Source organism: Scardinius erythrophthalmus, assembly GCF_964197995.2.
Source record: "Scardinius erythrophthalmus genome assembly, chromosome: 8".
Taxonomy (NCBI): Eukaryota; Metazoa; Chordata; class Actinopteri; order Cypriniformes; family Leuciscidae; genus Scardinius; species Scardinius erythrophthalmus.
The window spans coordinates 36,881,031-36,898,492 of NC_138228.1; the positions used below are offsets into that span (position 1 = coordinate 36,881,031).

Genomic DNA, 17,462 nt, shown 5'->3' on the forward strand with positions numbered 1-17,462 from the left:
TCTAATATTTTTTTCAGTTGTACTTGCTAGATTTGCAAGAAAAAAAACTATTTTGTTCTCCTGTTGACCACATTTGATGTGCTATTTGTATGTATTTTATGTAAATAAAACACTAAATTAAATCTGTTTACCATATAAATTGACCTGTCTCTTCAGAAGACTTGGATTAAACCGCTTGATTCATATGGATTACTTTTAGAATGTCTTTACGTACTTTTTGAAGCTTGACAATTTTGGTTGCGTGGACAAAAAGAACGAAAGAGTATTAAAAATAGCTTAATTAGTGCTCAGAAAAATCAACAACATGACAGTGAGTAAATGTTTAATTACCGTATCAGGTTTCATAATTAAACCTAACACAGCTAAAATGGGAAAATGGTGTAAATTTTCATATTGTCTGATTAAATTAAATCTTTAATTGTATATTAATGTAAAACTACAATAAAGAAAAACTTTAATTACATAATGTTATATAATACAATGGCAAAGAGAACCACACAAAACTTGTTTTGAAAACAGACAGGTGTTTCATTGAAGAAAAAAAAAAAATTATCAGTGAAATATGATTAAGTCCAGTGAAATTAGAAGTCGAATCTTTACAGAAGTTATAAATGTGTCAGTGCAGATGGTCCATGAATCCATTGGAAGTTCTACACCTGGAACTCAAAAATGTCTGATTGTTTCTTGGCTAGTTTGGCCACCTCATCACGGATGGCTTTGACCAAGGTTGAAGTGGAAAGGCTGCTGAGAGGGATGCTGCTGATCGGATCTCCAGGCTCTGCTAGACTCTGGTGGGATGCTGCGGTGGAGGAAGAGGGTGGATGGTCTGGACCACCCTGAATGGCCTGGCGGTGGTGCCACAGGAGAGGGCTGCCCTGAGGATAGTGAGGGTGAGGAAAGGCCTCTGCGTAGCCAGGTAAGGGCATCTGAAATAGAAAACGGCTAATATTCAACTATGCCTGTGCTAAAATCAGTCAGCAAGGGTGTAATGTTATTTTTTATTGAGTCTTGATCTGTGCTGCAGTTGACCAAACTCTACACTTAAAAAAGGGAACCAATAGACAAATGCACAAGAAAGAGACACTCACGATAAGGAAAACAAAAAGCTTAAGGATCTACTAATATATTAAGTATTATTAGTGACACTCCATTCAAACAAGTTTGAATTGTGTGATTTGATCATTTTCATTAAACTATGAATTATGAAATCATAAACAAATCACAAACTCTGAACAAGGGTCACATTGTCACCAGGGTTGGGCATAGTTCAAAATTTAAGAATTGACTCCTCGAGTGTAAATTTGAATTGAATTGGCCACCCCGTCAAAATGCTTAACCCCGCCATCAAAAAAAATCTTTAATTGTTTTCATTTTAATTTATAAAACTAATTATAAATACCCAAAAATGTGGCAGTTCATTCTGGGAAATAAAGTTTTCTTTTTTTTTTTTTTACATTTAATTATTACATAAAAAGGTTTTTGCTATAATTACATTCATCTGACTGGACAAGGAGGTCATTTCATTGTTTGTTTGTTTTACTCTTCTTGTCTGTGTTTACTGCAAACATTTTGAAACTTCTTGTTTATTGAACGGGTTGATGAAAATCTTAGGGAAAAGTTAAGAAAGTTCTTAAGATAATTTCCAAGAAGTTTGTAGTATGTTCCTAAGTGCAATTCATAAAAACTGAAAATTAATAAATATTAAAAATATCTTCATCTGTGTTTCCAAGATGAACATGGGTTTGGAATGACATGAGGGTGAGTAAATAATGGCATAATTTCCATGTTTTGGGTGAATTAATACTTTTAGAAGTTCTCAAATGTTTTTGAGATATTTATCGATTTTAATACTTTTGAAGACAAGGCTTTGATGTGGTCTTATTGTATACTATCCTCCTAATGAGGCTGCTTTGTCTAATACAACAAATTCAAAACTTTACATTTAAATCTTAACCTATCTGATTGTTGTCTCACCCACGGACCACTGGCTGAACGTCCGATGCATATGGTACACTTAACTGGAAACACTTCAGGATTTACAAAGTCGTCATCTGATTGGTTGAATTATACAGGATGTCCGGGAGACGCGTGTTGCGTTCTTTAATGGTCCACCTGGAAACAAAGATGCTGTGACGACAGACCCCCTCATAGAAGAAGAATGCTGTCGTGTTTACAATTGTGACAATGGCCTTGTTTACGCTGCAGGTCTTGATGCCCAATTCTGGTTTGTTGCCTATATCAGATTTTTTTGACCGGCCGTTTACACGTTCTTTCAATTGTGACCCATATCCGATTCATGTGTTTACACTTGACATACTATCTGAAACGTCATGCATGCTTAAAGGGGGTTCTTGCACAGATGGACGAACGTGAAATATGCTTGATGCTAGCTTTGCGATGTAGCCTATGCAAAGTTCGCCAAACATCACCTTGATTTTGAGGCGGAGGAGGATGAAAAGGGCCATCATTGCAGCCTGCGCATATGCTTCAGTTATTGTGTGCGAGAGAGATCTCAGGACTGATGGGAACAAACAACACGATCTCATGAAAGTGCATATCTATACCACTCATTTTATTTCTCGTGCCATTTATACACCAAAAATTTTTGCATGCAGATACGCACTGTAAACCCCTTGGGTAGGATTAGGGTGTGGAGTGCGTGTATTACACGCCATAAAGTGCATATCATATGCACGCGAAAACTGCGTATCATATGCACTTAAAAACAATTTTTGGCGTAAATGGCACAAGAAATAAAATTTGTGCTATAGATACGCACCTTAATGAGATCTCGTGGTGGGCTTTAACGAGGAGCAGCGGGTCTTAAATTGTAGGATGAGCAAGCCAACCTTTGATATGTTGTGTCAACGCTTGTCCACATTCCTTTCCTACGACACGACATTTTGTCGGGTCATCCATCCCTTTGCTGCTGCGCGTTGGGGTTTCTCTCGTCATTAAACCGCGGAGACGTAGCCTAATGCCTCAGAAAATCCGATCTGACTGTTTACATGACAGTCGCATTGGCACATATATGATTTATTTCCATATAGGCCATGAACGAGGCCTGAAACCGATCTCGAAATATCCGAATGCATGCGTCCTGTTTACTCTGTCATAGAACATATCCGATCTGTGTCACATTTGAGCAAAAAATCGGAATTGGGTCACATTTTACTGACAGTGTAAACAAGGCCAATGAGCGCTTTTCATGATCAACTAAACGCTGGATTTTCAAAAGTATGTGAAGAATGTAAATTTTGTGGCATAGACTCTTCAAAATACGTCCAAGAGTTTTACACACTGGTCTGTTATTGTAGGGACATCAATGTTACATTTTCACGCCCGTATACATGACACGTAAAAAAACGATCTGTGATTGGCTGCTTTACATGTCAGTCAGATGGGTGGTCCTTGGCCAATGAAAGCTGCTATGGAGTCTAGACCTTCTGCCGTCAGACTGAAGGTCTGGCTACGCAAAACTAATTTGATTTTCTCTTAACTGTTTTTAAGTAGCAAGCACTGGCTATTTACTTGCTAGGTTATAAAAGTAAAATTTTGTAGTAATATGTGTTATATGCAGATATTTTATATACTTATTAAAGGTGCATTGCGCAAGTCTCTGAGTTTTTGCAGAACTATGCCCTCTGGCGACAAGCGAAACTGCAACACTGCAACTGAACGCGCATGACGTCACGCCCAGTCTCAAATTCCGACCCGAATCCCTCTTATTTATTTTACTGTACAGGATTATAGAGGCAATCGCAGTGATCAGAGAAGGGCTCATTCAGCCCATCAGGCAATTGTTTAAGCATGTATGGGTTAGAAAAACGGGTATTTTTAACATGAAATGTTGCACAATGCACCTTTAATTCATTAAACATCTTACCCTTGGGGGTTTCAAGATAAATTGGAGATTATCCTAAATTTAAAGCATTATTTACTTAGATTTTTAAATCTTTCCCCACCAGCACTATTTAAAAAAAGGTTGCCAACCACCGCCAGCCTTTTTGATCATTTTCACAAAAATGTAATGGCCCCCAGAATATTTTGTTGTGTGAATATTTGAACATGCAACGTATCAAAGGAAAGAACAGGGCCTTTGCTTTTAAACTTAAATTAAACTGTTTTATTCTAGCTTTTTGAACATTTTGAACAAAAAGGCTGAGAAAATTGCGTTTTTGCAAGCCTCTTTTAAGGTGCATAAGCAATGCTTTTATCGCTTGCTTCTGCTTCTTTTTTTTTTTTTCCTGTGTTTTGATCCGGGGTTCTGTACTCTTTCAGAAGATGCGTAATAGCCCTACCCTACCATACTGTAACAACAATGAGAAGAAACCAACCACAGACTAATTTTCTTCCAGAAAATTAATTCAAACTCTCTACTTCCTGCCGGACAAAACAGAAGATTTGTTCAGAACGTCACATGATCCTCATCACCCTGGCTATTTAAAAGAGCCTCCCCCCAACACTAGTGAAATAACTGGTCAATGCTACCTTTGTATACTGGTTAATGCTAGCTTTGTGGTCGACTACTGACTGGTTAAGATAAAGACAGTGTCCGCACATTCCAGAGTCAAATCACCAAGGCCAGAGCCATAAGTCACCCATCCCGGTGCCAGAGAGTCTGCAAAAGACCCTTCTAATGGCCAAACTAACGGAAAAGCTTGTCAATGTGAGGGGGGTGTTAAAAGACAGATTGGTTCAGAAATTGCACCACAACATTCCTGACCCCTCCCCCGTTGGGATCTCTGAACTAAGAACAAACTTTCTTAAGAGAGTTCTTTTCTCTTCTAAACCAGAAAACTGAGATTTTTCCTACAGTATACATAGAACTCATTCAAGAACAATTTTCAATGGACTCATGATCAAACAATCATGCAACTACATAATCCTGTGTTGTTTCTACCACTTATATGCATATTTTAATAAGATAATATGTTTTGATCCCATATAATTCATGTAAGTGTTATAACTGTTAGATGTTTAAATGAGAGTGTGTTGTGTTTCATATCATTATGATCGTATGCCCGAGATTCAAAAGATGGCTTGAATGATATCTGTGTAATATGTTTTGATCTTCTTTTAATTAGAAAGCATGTCTAAACTGTGGCCTCTATTCTCTCTGCTAGAACACACCCCAGATAATGCATGATTTACGATGAAACAAAGCCAGTGTCTAATTGGTCCGCTCTCTTCAAGAGGGGGGGACAAAATTTTGAGTTTAAAACCTTGGATTCTCTGTTCGCCCCCTCTCTAAGTCTCTCTCTCGCTGCTCTCTGTGCTCTCTCTCTCTGTGCTCTCGCTCTCTGCAAGAAAGGCTCTGCTATCACTCTCAAGAGAGATGGGCAGAAAAAGATGAAGATCTGAACCAGACTATAACCATGTAACTGAGGAGCAGACCAACCCAAATTAAGATCAGATGGGTTAGATTTATTCAAGCCATCTTACTATCGTCTAAATTTTCGTTTCTTTTCTGAGTTATCATTTCCTTTATTTTCCGTTGTGAGTCTCGGTTCTGAGTTAAGTTGTGCGACAAGATTTCGAGCCATGTTTCTTCTGCAAAGCCAGCTTCAAACAAAGACTTTCATTCCGCCAGCACGCCACGTGACTGACCACGTGACCCACGGAAGAGAAAAATTGATGAAAGGTTGCAACGCAGGATAGTCCGGATGGTGGATAAGCAGCCCCAAACAAGTTCCAAAGAAATTCAAGCTGTCCTGCAGGCTCAGGGTGCATCAGTGTCAGCACAAACTATACGTCAACATTTGAATGAAATGAAACGCTATGGCAGGAGACCCAGGAGGACCCCACTGCTGACACAGAGACATAAAAAAGCAAGACTACAGTTTGCCAAAATGTACGTAAGTAAGCAAAAATCCTTCTGGGAAAACGTCTTGTGGACATGTGAGACCAAGATAGAGCTTTTTGGTAAAGCACATCATTCTACTGTTTACCGAAAACGGAATGAAGCCTTCTTTGTTTTGAGTCTATTTTGGTGTTTATATAAAGTTCACAAAAGGTGCTTACATTGCTGTTTTTATTTACTCATTGGTTTAAAACATATGTTGATGCTTATGACCCTCCCTACAAACAGATTATTAATTAGCATTCAGAGTAGCACGTGTTGGTTATAAGGAAGCGATTGATTTCAGTTATTTTTTCCAAAGGGTGTGCAACCAAATATTAAGTTAAGGGTGCCAATAATTTTGTCCAGCCCATTTTTAGAGTTTTGTGTGAAATTGTCAAATTTGCTTTTTTTTTCTCAGTTTTTTTGTGTTGTTCCAATACACACAAAGGAAATAAACATGTGTATAGCAAAACATGTGTAATTGCAATACTTTTCTGTGAGAAAAATTTCAGGGGTGCCAACATTTTTGGCCATGACTGTATAACGGTGAAAACACGTTATATTCCACCAATGCCGGGGAAGCATTGTATCATAAATGACAGAAAATTCCATCAATGTCGGGGAAAGAGTTAAGAACATTATTTTTAATAACCTGAATTCTTATTAAGATCTAATAAATGAAAATAGAGTTTAGGAAGAATTGTAATCTTAAGAAAGTTTTGTGCCCATGTTGTATAAAAGAAGATTATCAGAATATATCTATAAGGAATTTCATTGAATTTTATTTCATTTTCATTTAATTCTACTTCCTTACATTCTGCATAATATTTGCTACTTTAATTCAAATCAGGAATGTTAAGAGACCGTTCGGTATTTATGGAATGGACCACCAGAGGAAAATAGGGGAGGATCATGTCTTTTTATTCTTTGTTGAGGGGAGGGTCATCCAACTTTTTTTAGTGTAGGGGGAGGGTCACCCAACTTTTGTATTCATGAGAACAGCAAAATTTCAAAGTGGCTTGTTTGATGCACATTTTTCCATGTAACTCCATGTAGCTCTCTCAGTCTCGGCCCCCCATCGCTAGCAGATGGGTCTGACCCAACAAAAAGGCTTCGGGCGCACGCGCTCAGAAAAAGTGCATCATGTCAGAACAGAACACCAATGAAATGTTTACCCGGCAAAGCTTTAAAGCACAAGCAAATAATGAACTTTTTTGATTGCGAATAAGTGCAGTGTCCTGTGAGTGTAACCATACCGCTGCATTAACATGTGATGTGAATGTATGTTGAGTTTTACATTATTGGGATTGAGACGCCAGAACTGCAGCTGATAGAATGTGCGCTGTAGCACGATACTACGATATTTAAGTTTCCATGCTTATTGTGTTTCCACAACAATGTTAGTGAGTAAATCTACTGAAATGGCCACCATAACAGTGGAGTGTGATGTGTAAGATGAGAAAGCAGAGGTAAAGTCGTTTGTCATGGTTGTAAAAAAACAATGGCTATCTGAACATCTTTGCCAAGTGCAAACCAGTACAGAAGTAATCAATAAATTATCGGGGAGGGTCATGCCTTTTTTCACAATCATTTTGGAGGGTCATAGAAAAATGTTTTGCTGGCAAAGGGAGGGTCAAGTCTATTTTGACTATAGATCTCAAAACTCCTCCGGTAGCCCCTTAAATAAAAAACGAAAAGTCCCTAACGTTTTTTTTTTTGTTTTTTTTTGTTTTTTTTTAAGTCAATTCGATTCTGAATGGCACACAACCCTGCTTGTGACAGAGGAAAGAAAGAAAAAGCAAAGTGTTCATTTGAAGAAATGTGCTCAACTACCCCGGGAATTTGTTGTTTCCACTCAACGTCAGCGATAAATTCAGTTCAGCAAATGGTTTCTAAATGACACTGGTTCTGCAAAAAGACACCGTGTGAATGCAGGCACACACAAACAGGGATAAGAAGGACAATCCAAAAAGACGAGCCTTGCACCCAAGGGCAGGTCACATAAGCAGACAGAATGTACCCCAAATTCAGAACAATTTATAGAGGCACATGTGACAGACCAGTTCTGCTTCTCTTGGTTGCAGTACATGAGGTTTACTCCGCGTTAAGTTGTATTAGTGATGCGTGGACTGTAACACTGGAGTCTTGGGATGCAACCCAGTTTGTGAAGCAGAATTGGACAACTGATAGAGAACCGATAAATAAATATGATAAATGCATTCTTACAGATTCTGCCCACTGAGGAGGCACGTCCTCGGGTTCAGGGGGGTAAGACATCCAGGATGGGCTGTGATAGGAGGAGGGTGGTGTAGAGATGAAATATCCTGTGCATCCTGGATGAGTGGCTGGGATGGCGTACACTGCTGTCATAGGATTTCCTGTGGGTCAAAAAAGGAAGAGATTTTAGGGTATATTTGAAATAAACACATGCTATTATTAAGCACATTGGGATTAACTTATCTTTACATATTCTGAAGGAAATATGAGTAGTGTTTGGCTGTGCCATACTCATGGCCATGATGCTAAAAAGTTTCGAAGGTGTTCTGTGTGGTTGCTTTGTGATTGCTTGATATTTGACGTCAAAGTAGCCCACCCAAAAATCTATGTTATTCTTTTCTAGATATGGGTCCAGTCCCTCCTTCAGTGGGAAGTTTCTGATGTGTTCACATTTTATCATCAGCTAAGTCAGATCATTTTAAAAAGCGAATGTGCCAGAATCATGATTCTGTTTTCCCTGCACACAAAACTCCAGAAGCCTTGTCATTATAAATTTTGGGAAAACTTTTAACGTTTAACCTGTAAATGTAACTCATAGCCTTGGCGCCGCTAGGTCTGTGCTTGTGGGCACTTTTATGGCTCTCCCGACACTTTATGGCACCCTGGAGTATTACCAGAACAACATACACAGCTTCTTCTGCAAGCTTCGCAAGCCTCAAAGAGATGCACCAAAGAGATAAGGACTCTCTCTCTCTATGTGACATTCCAGACACAGAGCATTCCATATACACACACACAAACGTTTCTTTACACTCGTCATGTAAGTCATTACTAAGATGTATTTGATAGGTTTGTGCGTTGCATAACTGGTTAGCCCTGTTATGCGATGGTTATGATTTTCTGATTTGTAACTTGGAAATGTTTCTCCTAATTAATGTTCTCAAATAGAATCATGGTTTTGTAACCCTACCTCTGACCAAGTCATAAAACTTTATGACCCCAACTGGGATTTCCAGGAAAGCCCAGCTCGCTGGAATTCTTGTAAGGAAAGAGAAAAGTTCCTTTTAAATGTATTAACTGTATTTCCTTTTTGTGCTTAGATGTCTTCCCATATCAAAATGGAGTATCTGCAATTTTATCGTGTGTTAACCAAACTTTAAATGCTTATAATATGCATATCTTATGTAACTTTGTATTCCTATGATCTTCATGTGACGTGTTTGATATCTCTGTAATTCTCTCAATCTAACGGAGTTGAATTCTGATAGCAGAATGCAGTAATGTACATTGTTTTACACATTTCATATTTCTGGAGCTGAAAGGTTTAAGTCAAACACCACTGTAACTCAAGCCAGGAGGCTGTTCCAAACAAACAAAGGAATCTTCCCGCTCGAAAATCTTGGCAGATGATTTGCCCTCCCCGCAAAAAGGGGCGTGGACGGGATTCCCTCAAAAGAGGAACTTCCCGTTCCTCTAGGCTTTTCGGTCAAACTTTGGGAAAACACCAACTTCGGACGGGCTTCGGCCACCGTCTTCGGACGCGCACCTCCGCGTCGTTTAGGAAGCGTTCTCCGTTTCTCTTTTCTTTTTCTTTAAGTCTTTTCTTTATTTGTTCGTCTTGGACTTTTCCTACGTTCAGTGAAATGAACAGCCGGCAACTTCAACTTTAAAGAGACTTGAACATTCCGCGACCGCGCTCGCCCGGAAGAGACGAGAAAGCACGCCCCGCTCTTAAGGAAACACACGCACACTGCTCTTAAGGACACACACACGACTCTGCGCTCTTCAGCAACAAAGAGAACCATTTTGCAAGATAAGTTTATTGAACTTTTAATGTAATCTGTACGATTATCCTTGAACAGTCCATTTCATATTAACCCAACACCACATTCCACAGTTCGGAACGATTCCCCAGTGAATCATTAGTAAGTCATAAAACACAGTCATGGTGCCGAGATGGCTAAAGGAGATGTCACCCCCCTTCCCCTTGTTGTGCGTGTCTAATCTCAAACCAGCGATGCCAGGACAGCAGGAAAAGATTCCTCTTTGTTCCACAAACTTAAGACCAAATGGCCAAGAACCCTGTGGTGACCCCAATGCATAAATCCACAGCCTTATCAGGAAACGAAGGATGCTAAAGCATTCTTATGGCCCAGAATCACCACAAACCCTAAACCAGGGGACACCCCCCTTTCTGCAGTTGTAAATTCCAGAGACTTTTGTCTCCAAAACCAATAGACTGAAATTAACCCACTTGTGGTTTAATACAAACAACGATCTCAAAATTGCTTCCAATAAGCTGAATTGATCACCAGTATTTACCTCACATATATCTTAAGTATCATGTATATTTTATGTAACCTGTGGAGTTCTTTCTGTGTGTTTAACTTTCATTACAGCCTATTTGTAAGGTTTTCTACCTCAGTTATAGGAACTAATCACCAGAAGTTGCCTCATACATGTGTATTCTCTGTATTATGTATGCTGTATATTACTGAAGTTAATTTTGTGTGTTAAACACTTATCACAGCGAAATCCTTATTTAGTTCCACCTCCACTATGGGAAGTATATGTATTTTGGTACCTACTTGATGGGTAAATGATTTCTAGAATGTTGATAGAAAGTAGATGTGTGTAGGATGCACCATATTTAAACTATTAAGTTTACTTATTAAAGCGTTTAACTAAACTCTCAGGAGTTTGGGCACACGTGATCATGTGGACTTTACGCTAATTACATGCAAGAACCGGAGAACGGGGCGTAGGTCCCGCCCAAGACAATATCTGATTGGCTGTCGCACTAGGAAGGACGGGTCAGATGGACACGCTTATAACCCAATGACAAGCAGCTTTTTGCCTTGCTTTTTGCCTTGCTTTTTGCCTGCCTTGTGCCTCGCTTTTGCAGTGACTTTTGCTCTTGCTGACCTTTCCATCGTCCAGCGTGTATGCTTACATACTCTTCAAACCACCAAGAGCTCACGCAAAACTCATCAACTCTTCCGTAAGATCCTTCGTTGAACTTCGTCAAAGAAACCCCTCTCAGAGTTGCTCCAGACGGAAACTCCGTTGCATAGCAACCCGCAATACAGGAAATCCCGCGAACGAAGCGCCACCCGGCAAAGCCAACCAACCACTCACCATCGAGTGCTGTCCCTCAGAACGCATCATCGACCGACTGCCAGCCAATCAGCGCCGAAGAGATTCCCTCTCCAGCAACTTTGTCACAGGGAACGCACGCGCTCAGGAGCATCTGAACGCAAGTACACAATTCTCCTAATTCTGGCTGAAGTGAACTGGTGCAAATCTTATTAAGAAAACGAACTAAGATTAAAGTGCTAGTAGTTTGATTCTCTCAGGTTGCGGTCAAGAAATAGTGTCTAACGCTAGACATTTGGGACTCCATTCACCCTCCGTTAATAACATCACTCTCTGTCACTGTTTGAATGAATGTTTGTGTGTTTTCGTGTTAGTTTAGTTTGTGTGTATTAGAGTAGTTCAATAAAGTCTTGGTTGATTTTACATACAAGCGTCTTGTGCTGTGTGCTTACAAGTTACTGCCTTAAACTGTAGATTTTGCTACCTTGCTCATATTAATCAGTTATCATAACTTTATGATATTATTACCGTAGGCCACGGGATAATATTCTGTCCAGAATTGATAAAATACCCTAATCTCAACTTATCGGTGGACGAATAGTTGATAAAGTGTTAAATATTAATTCTGAATAATTTGCATAATAATTCGGTTCTTATTCCCTGTAATTCAATCCCCTTTGAGTTATATTGATCTTAATTCCCTTATTAATCTTACAAATCTGATTCCCTGTTGTCTCTCAAAGGTTACCCTGTCTGTGATTTTGCCCTACTATGATCATTCTGTGATCCCTACTCCTCTCACTCTCTCATCCTGACTTTTAGTTTCACTCTCTCATCTTCTCACACTCTCTCTCCCTCTCAATCTCTCTCTCACTCCCATTTTCGTTATTCGTTTAGTCTTGTATTGTTTTTACTGTTTTGTATTGGTATACGCATATTTACTCTGTGATTCGTAGTATGTATTCCTTAGTTTTGCATGTATTAAAATCCATTATATTCTTGATTGTTTCTGTCTAAATGCTCACATTACGAAGTCAATGAAATGTTGATCCAAGCTACAAAGCTTTACGATTTGTTACTTTTCAGTAACCTACATTTTATAAGGACAGGAGAATGGTTTCATGGCCAGAAACTATTTTTCCTGAAATTATAAGAAGTGATAACTTTATTGAGAAGTTGATAAGTTAATCTTACGGCCATTTGCTGGACAAACAGATTGTTCGATAACTAAATTAATTCCATTAAAGGTTATCTCATACAATCGATCTGTAAAAGACTATTGATATATTAATGACGAACCATAACCCGTTGTGATAATCATTCATATATACAATCGATCTATTTTCAGCTTCGATAATTTAATGTAACTGTAATATGCAATATATATATTAATCATATTCCTGATTAATTATTAAAATTCCCTATATATCATTTGAGCTAATGTTAATGTAATACCTAATGTTGTTACAAGTAACAGCCCAACTTTCATCAACAAGGTTCACAATTTGAGGTATCCTTCATGTGCAGATCACCAATGATCCAGGAAGGGTGTTAAACTTCCCTAACTTAAAATATAAGCATAGCTACACTCTACATAACTATACTAAAATGAAGGTTCTTTATTGGCATCAATACGTAGTTCAGGCATGAAACTCTAACCGAACGCTGATTGGTTCTTTCAATGCTGCGGCACCAGCCAATCAGAAGTATTTCCACGTAACCATATATATCGTACCCTAGCTTGCGATCGGCACGCTGTGAGATGTGAAAGCTTCTGTTATCCATCCTCCTCCCAAGCGAAAAAAAAAATCCTGAAAGATTCTTTATGGAACAAAAAATGTTTTTTCTATGGCATCACTGCAAAAATCTCTGGTTCACTTTTTATTGAAGGTCCCTTTAACAATCTGTTGACTATGTAACATTGCACCTACTAACTCTCATTAGAGTTAGTAGAGTATTAGTAGAATGGTAGGGTTAGGGTTAGAATAAGCTGATATGTTGGCAAAGTTACTTATAGTCAACAGAATGTTCAAAAGGGACCATCAAAACAAAGTGTTACAAAATCCCAATTTGGAAACTTTATTTGAACAACATTTTGAAAGGGAAAAAAATTGCACTGTGACACTGCTTGAAGAAAATATGAAAAATATGGACATAGTAAACTCCCGCTGAACTTCTCGTTTGCTGGATGTATGTTGAAAACATGCAATGGTAACATTGAACAGTATATTTAAAAAAAAAAGATTACTCATATGGAAGTATAGTACAGGAATCCATCAATGTTCATGGACATACACGGCTGAAATTTTACTGGCTATGAGGTGTGAAGGCCTTTGCATGAGATAAGTCATTATTGAATGTTTGTAAACCATAGAAAAACAGTTGAAACACACACTTACCTGAGCGGTTGGGAATGGGCTCAGTAGTGACAGGAGGGAGTGGCGCTCTGTTGTTTGCCATGTAGGGAGCACTTTCATGCTGACTCTGCATTGACGATTCAGGACAATGACCCTTTGGACCAAGATCAGAAGATGACCTGAAGAACATATGCAACAATTTCATGCATTGACATGGTTTTACCACCAGGTGATAGTGTTGATTTATGTGGAAAGTCAATATGCTGCCTTTGTACAGAGAGAATTAACTAGAATTAATTATAATTAAGTTATTGTAACCGTCACCAGCTAGAGTGCCCATGAGAGCCACCAGAGGGCACTCCACACCAGACTATTATCACTCCCTCATAAACTACATTTCCCATAACTCACTGCCCGGACTCATCATCACTGATTGCAGTCACCTGTGTCTCATCACCCTGTTAGTCTCAGCCTATTTATACCATGTTCACTCATTCACTCACTGCGAAGTATGTTGTTGCACTGCCTTTCCGAGCATTTTCCCTGGTTTCATGTCTCCTGGTTTTTGGATTTTTTGCCTGTTCCGTGGATTACTCTTTTGCCTCTGACCCCTGCCTGTTTTGTTTGTTTGTTTGTTTGTTTGTTTGTTTGTTTGTTTGTTTGTTTGTTTGTTTGGACGGCCTACCTGTGTTTTGACCTATTGCCTGTATACTGGATTACGTGTCTGGATGGTACTGAAATCAACTCCTGATCGATTGCTCCTGTCTGCCTCGCTGCCTGTTGTGAGTGTGTTTGCTTCGGTGCTGTAAGCTCCGTCTTAGCCTCGTATTTCCTTGTTTTGAACCATCATTTACTACAATTTCTAGTTGTTTATACTACTACTAAATACAGCTTACCCAACATCTCAGATTAACCTGACATCGCTAGCTTCCGTTACTACTAGCACAACACGCTAGTAATTCGCTAGCCTGCTAACGCGCCACCCGTGCGCTCAGCTATTTTTATTTATTTATTTTTCTCGCGCGCGCTCGCGGCTTTGAGTTCATAAAAGCTCAGGTGAGTAAGAATCACTCAACAAACACGGTGAGTAATGTCTTGTCCTGTTATTGTCACCTGCACTTCATGTCAGATGTTTAGCATAGCCTTCTCTGTTGGCAATATAGGATTTATATGTGATAAATGCAAGGAGACAGTTAGGCTGACAGAGAAGATTTCAGAACTAGAAACACGCATCCAAACTTTAATTGAGGATAGTAAGAGTGCTAGAGCTTCAGATACTATTTTGGATGCGCCTAGCATAGTGAACTCTTTACATGATGCGGTTCCAGCTGAATTAGTGCCTGCGCAGCCGGGCAAATGGGTGACAGTGAGGGATCGCTCTAGTTGCAGATCAAAAAACCACTCTTCCGTTCCGATTACCATAACAAATCGATTTGCCCCGCTCAGTGAAACACCCACTGAGAATGATTGTGCCCTAGTTATTGGCGATTCTATTACACGGAACGTGAAAATAGAGACACCAACCACCACAGTCACATGTTTGCCGGGAGCCAAAGCGCCTGACATCAAAGCAAATTTAAAAGTGCTGGCTAATGCTAATCGTAAATTCTCTAAGATCATTATTCACGTCGGCACTAATGATGTTCGACTCCGCCAGTCAGAGATCACCAAAATTAATATTAAAGAGGTGTGTGAACTCGCAAGTACGATGTCAGGCACTGTAATTTGCTCTGGCCCCCTTCCTGTTCGCAGGAGTGATGAGATAAGTTAGTAGATTGTGTTCGCTTAACGGTTGGCTGTCTAAGTGGTGTCCGCAACATAATATAGAATTTATAGACAATTGGAAAAGTTTTTGGGGCAAACCTGACCTGTTGAAAAGAGATGGTATTCATCCCTCCTGGGATGGTGCTGCTCTTCTCTCTAGTAATATGGCACATAGTCTTAGAGCTCAAACATGACAATCTGGGGCTCAGATCAGGAAGCAGACAGACTGGCTTATCCGACCGTCTGCTAGCGGCCTCACGTCACCAAGGTCAGATAAATCCCATCACATAGAGCCTCTTTCACCTAGCTATCATCATATAGACTGTGTCTGTTCCCCGAATTTGGAAATCCAAAAAACGTTTAAACCCATCTAAGGTTAAAAATTTAATTGATGTTCAACAAATAAAAAAACAGCTATAATACAGATGAGCAAATGCTAAAGCTTGGGTTGCTGAATATTCGATCGCTTACTTCAAAAGCACTCATTGTTAAAGATATGATTTCAGATAATAACCTAGATGTGCTGTGTTTGACAGAAACCTGGCTAAAACCAAACGATTACATTACTTTAAATGAGTCCACCCCGCAAGATTACTGTTATAAACATGAGCCTCGTCTGAAACGCAAAGGGGGAGGTGTTGCTGTAATTTATAGTAATATTTTCAAAACCACTAAGAAATCAAGTTTTAAATATAATTCTTTTGAAGTGTTAGTACTTAATGTAAAAATATATAGTATAAATGATAAATCACGTTTGAGATTTGTGCTGGCTACTGTATACAGGCCACCAGGGCACCATAAAGATTTTATCAAAGAATTTGCGGACTTTCTATCAGAATTAATATTGACTGCAGATAAAGTACTAATTGTTGGTGATTTTAATATACACATCGATAATGAAAGATGCATTGGGATTGGCATTTAAAGACATTGTAAACTCAATTGGAGTTAGACAACACGTGTCAGGACCTACTCATCGTCGTAATCATACTCTAGATCTAATATTATCACATGGAATAGATGTTGAGGCCGTTGAAATTCTGCAGCAGAGCGATGACATCTCAGATCATTATCTAGTCTCGTGTAAACTTCATTTAGCCAAGGATTCAAAGCCGACTCCGTGTTTCAAATATGTTAGACCTATCACTTCTGCCACTAAAGATTGCTTTATTAATAATCTTCCTAATCAGTTTCACCATCTCAGCATCCCAGATAGCTCAGAAGAACTCGATATTGCAACAGAAACTTTTAACTCTCTCTTTTCCAGCACTTTAGACACAGTTGCTCCGTTGTGCTTAAAGAAGATTAAAGAAAATAGTCCAACGCCGTGGTACAACGAGCACACTCAGGCCCTTAAGAGAGCAGCCAGAAAAATGGAGCGCAACTGGAAGAAAACAAAACTAGAGGTATTTCGCATTTCATGGAAAGAAAGCTCGATTGCTTACCGAGAGGCCTTAAAAGCTGCTAGATCTGCTTATTTTTCAAACCTATTAGAAGAAAATAAACATAATCCTAGGTATTTATTTGAAACGGTGGCTAAACTAACGAAAAAGAAAGCTTCAAGCACCGAAGTTTCCAATCAACACAGCAGTAATGACTTTATGAACTTCTTCACTTATAAGATTGATAATATCAGGGAGAAAATTATATCTATGCAACCGTCTACTACAGTATCGCATCAGGCAGTGCATTGTAGTCTCCCGGAGGAAAAATTTGATTCGTTCGTTGCTATAGAAGAGGAAGAATTTACTAAACTCGTTAAATCATCTAAATCTACAACATGTATGTTAGACCCTATACCAACTAAGCTACTGAAAGAAATACTTCCAGAGGTCATAGATCCTCTTCTTAATATCATTAATTCATCTTTGTCTCTAGGATACGTACCAAAAACCTTTAAGCTGGCTATCATTAAACCGCTTGTTAAAAAACCGCAACTTGATCCTACAGAATTAGTCAATTACAGGCCGATCTCGAATCTACCTTTTCTGTCAAATATATTAGAAAAAGCAGTATCTTCAGTATCTCCTTTCTTGAAAGAAATGATATCTGCGAGGATTTTCAGTCAGGATTTAGACCGTACCATAGTACTGAGACTGCTCTCGTTAGAGTCACAAATGATTTGCTCTTATCATCCGATCGTGGTTGTGTCTCTCTATTAGTGTTACTCGATCTTAGTGCTG

General features: G+C 39.0%; 1 protein-coding gene across 1 annotated transcript; it reads right to left on the reverse strand.

Annotated features, from left to right (window-relative positions):
* Positions 1-308: 308 nt before the first annotated feature.
* Positions 309-13,689, reverse strand: LOC308695189 (UPF0606 protein KIAA1549L-like). Its single transcript, XM_081373219.1, has 3 exons — positions 13,558-13,689; positions 8,072-8,223; positions 309-926 (listed from the first exon to the last, which is right to left on the reverse strand). Exons 1-3 carry the CDS (start codon positions 13,646-13,648, stop codon positions 651-653), a joined length of 519 nt encoding a protein of 172 aa, XP_081229345.1. The 5' UTR covers positions 13,649-13,689; the 3' UTR covers positions 309-650.
* Between the last annotated feature and the right edge of the window lie 3,773 nt (positions 13,690-17,462).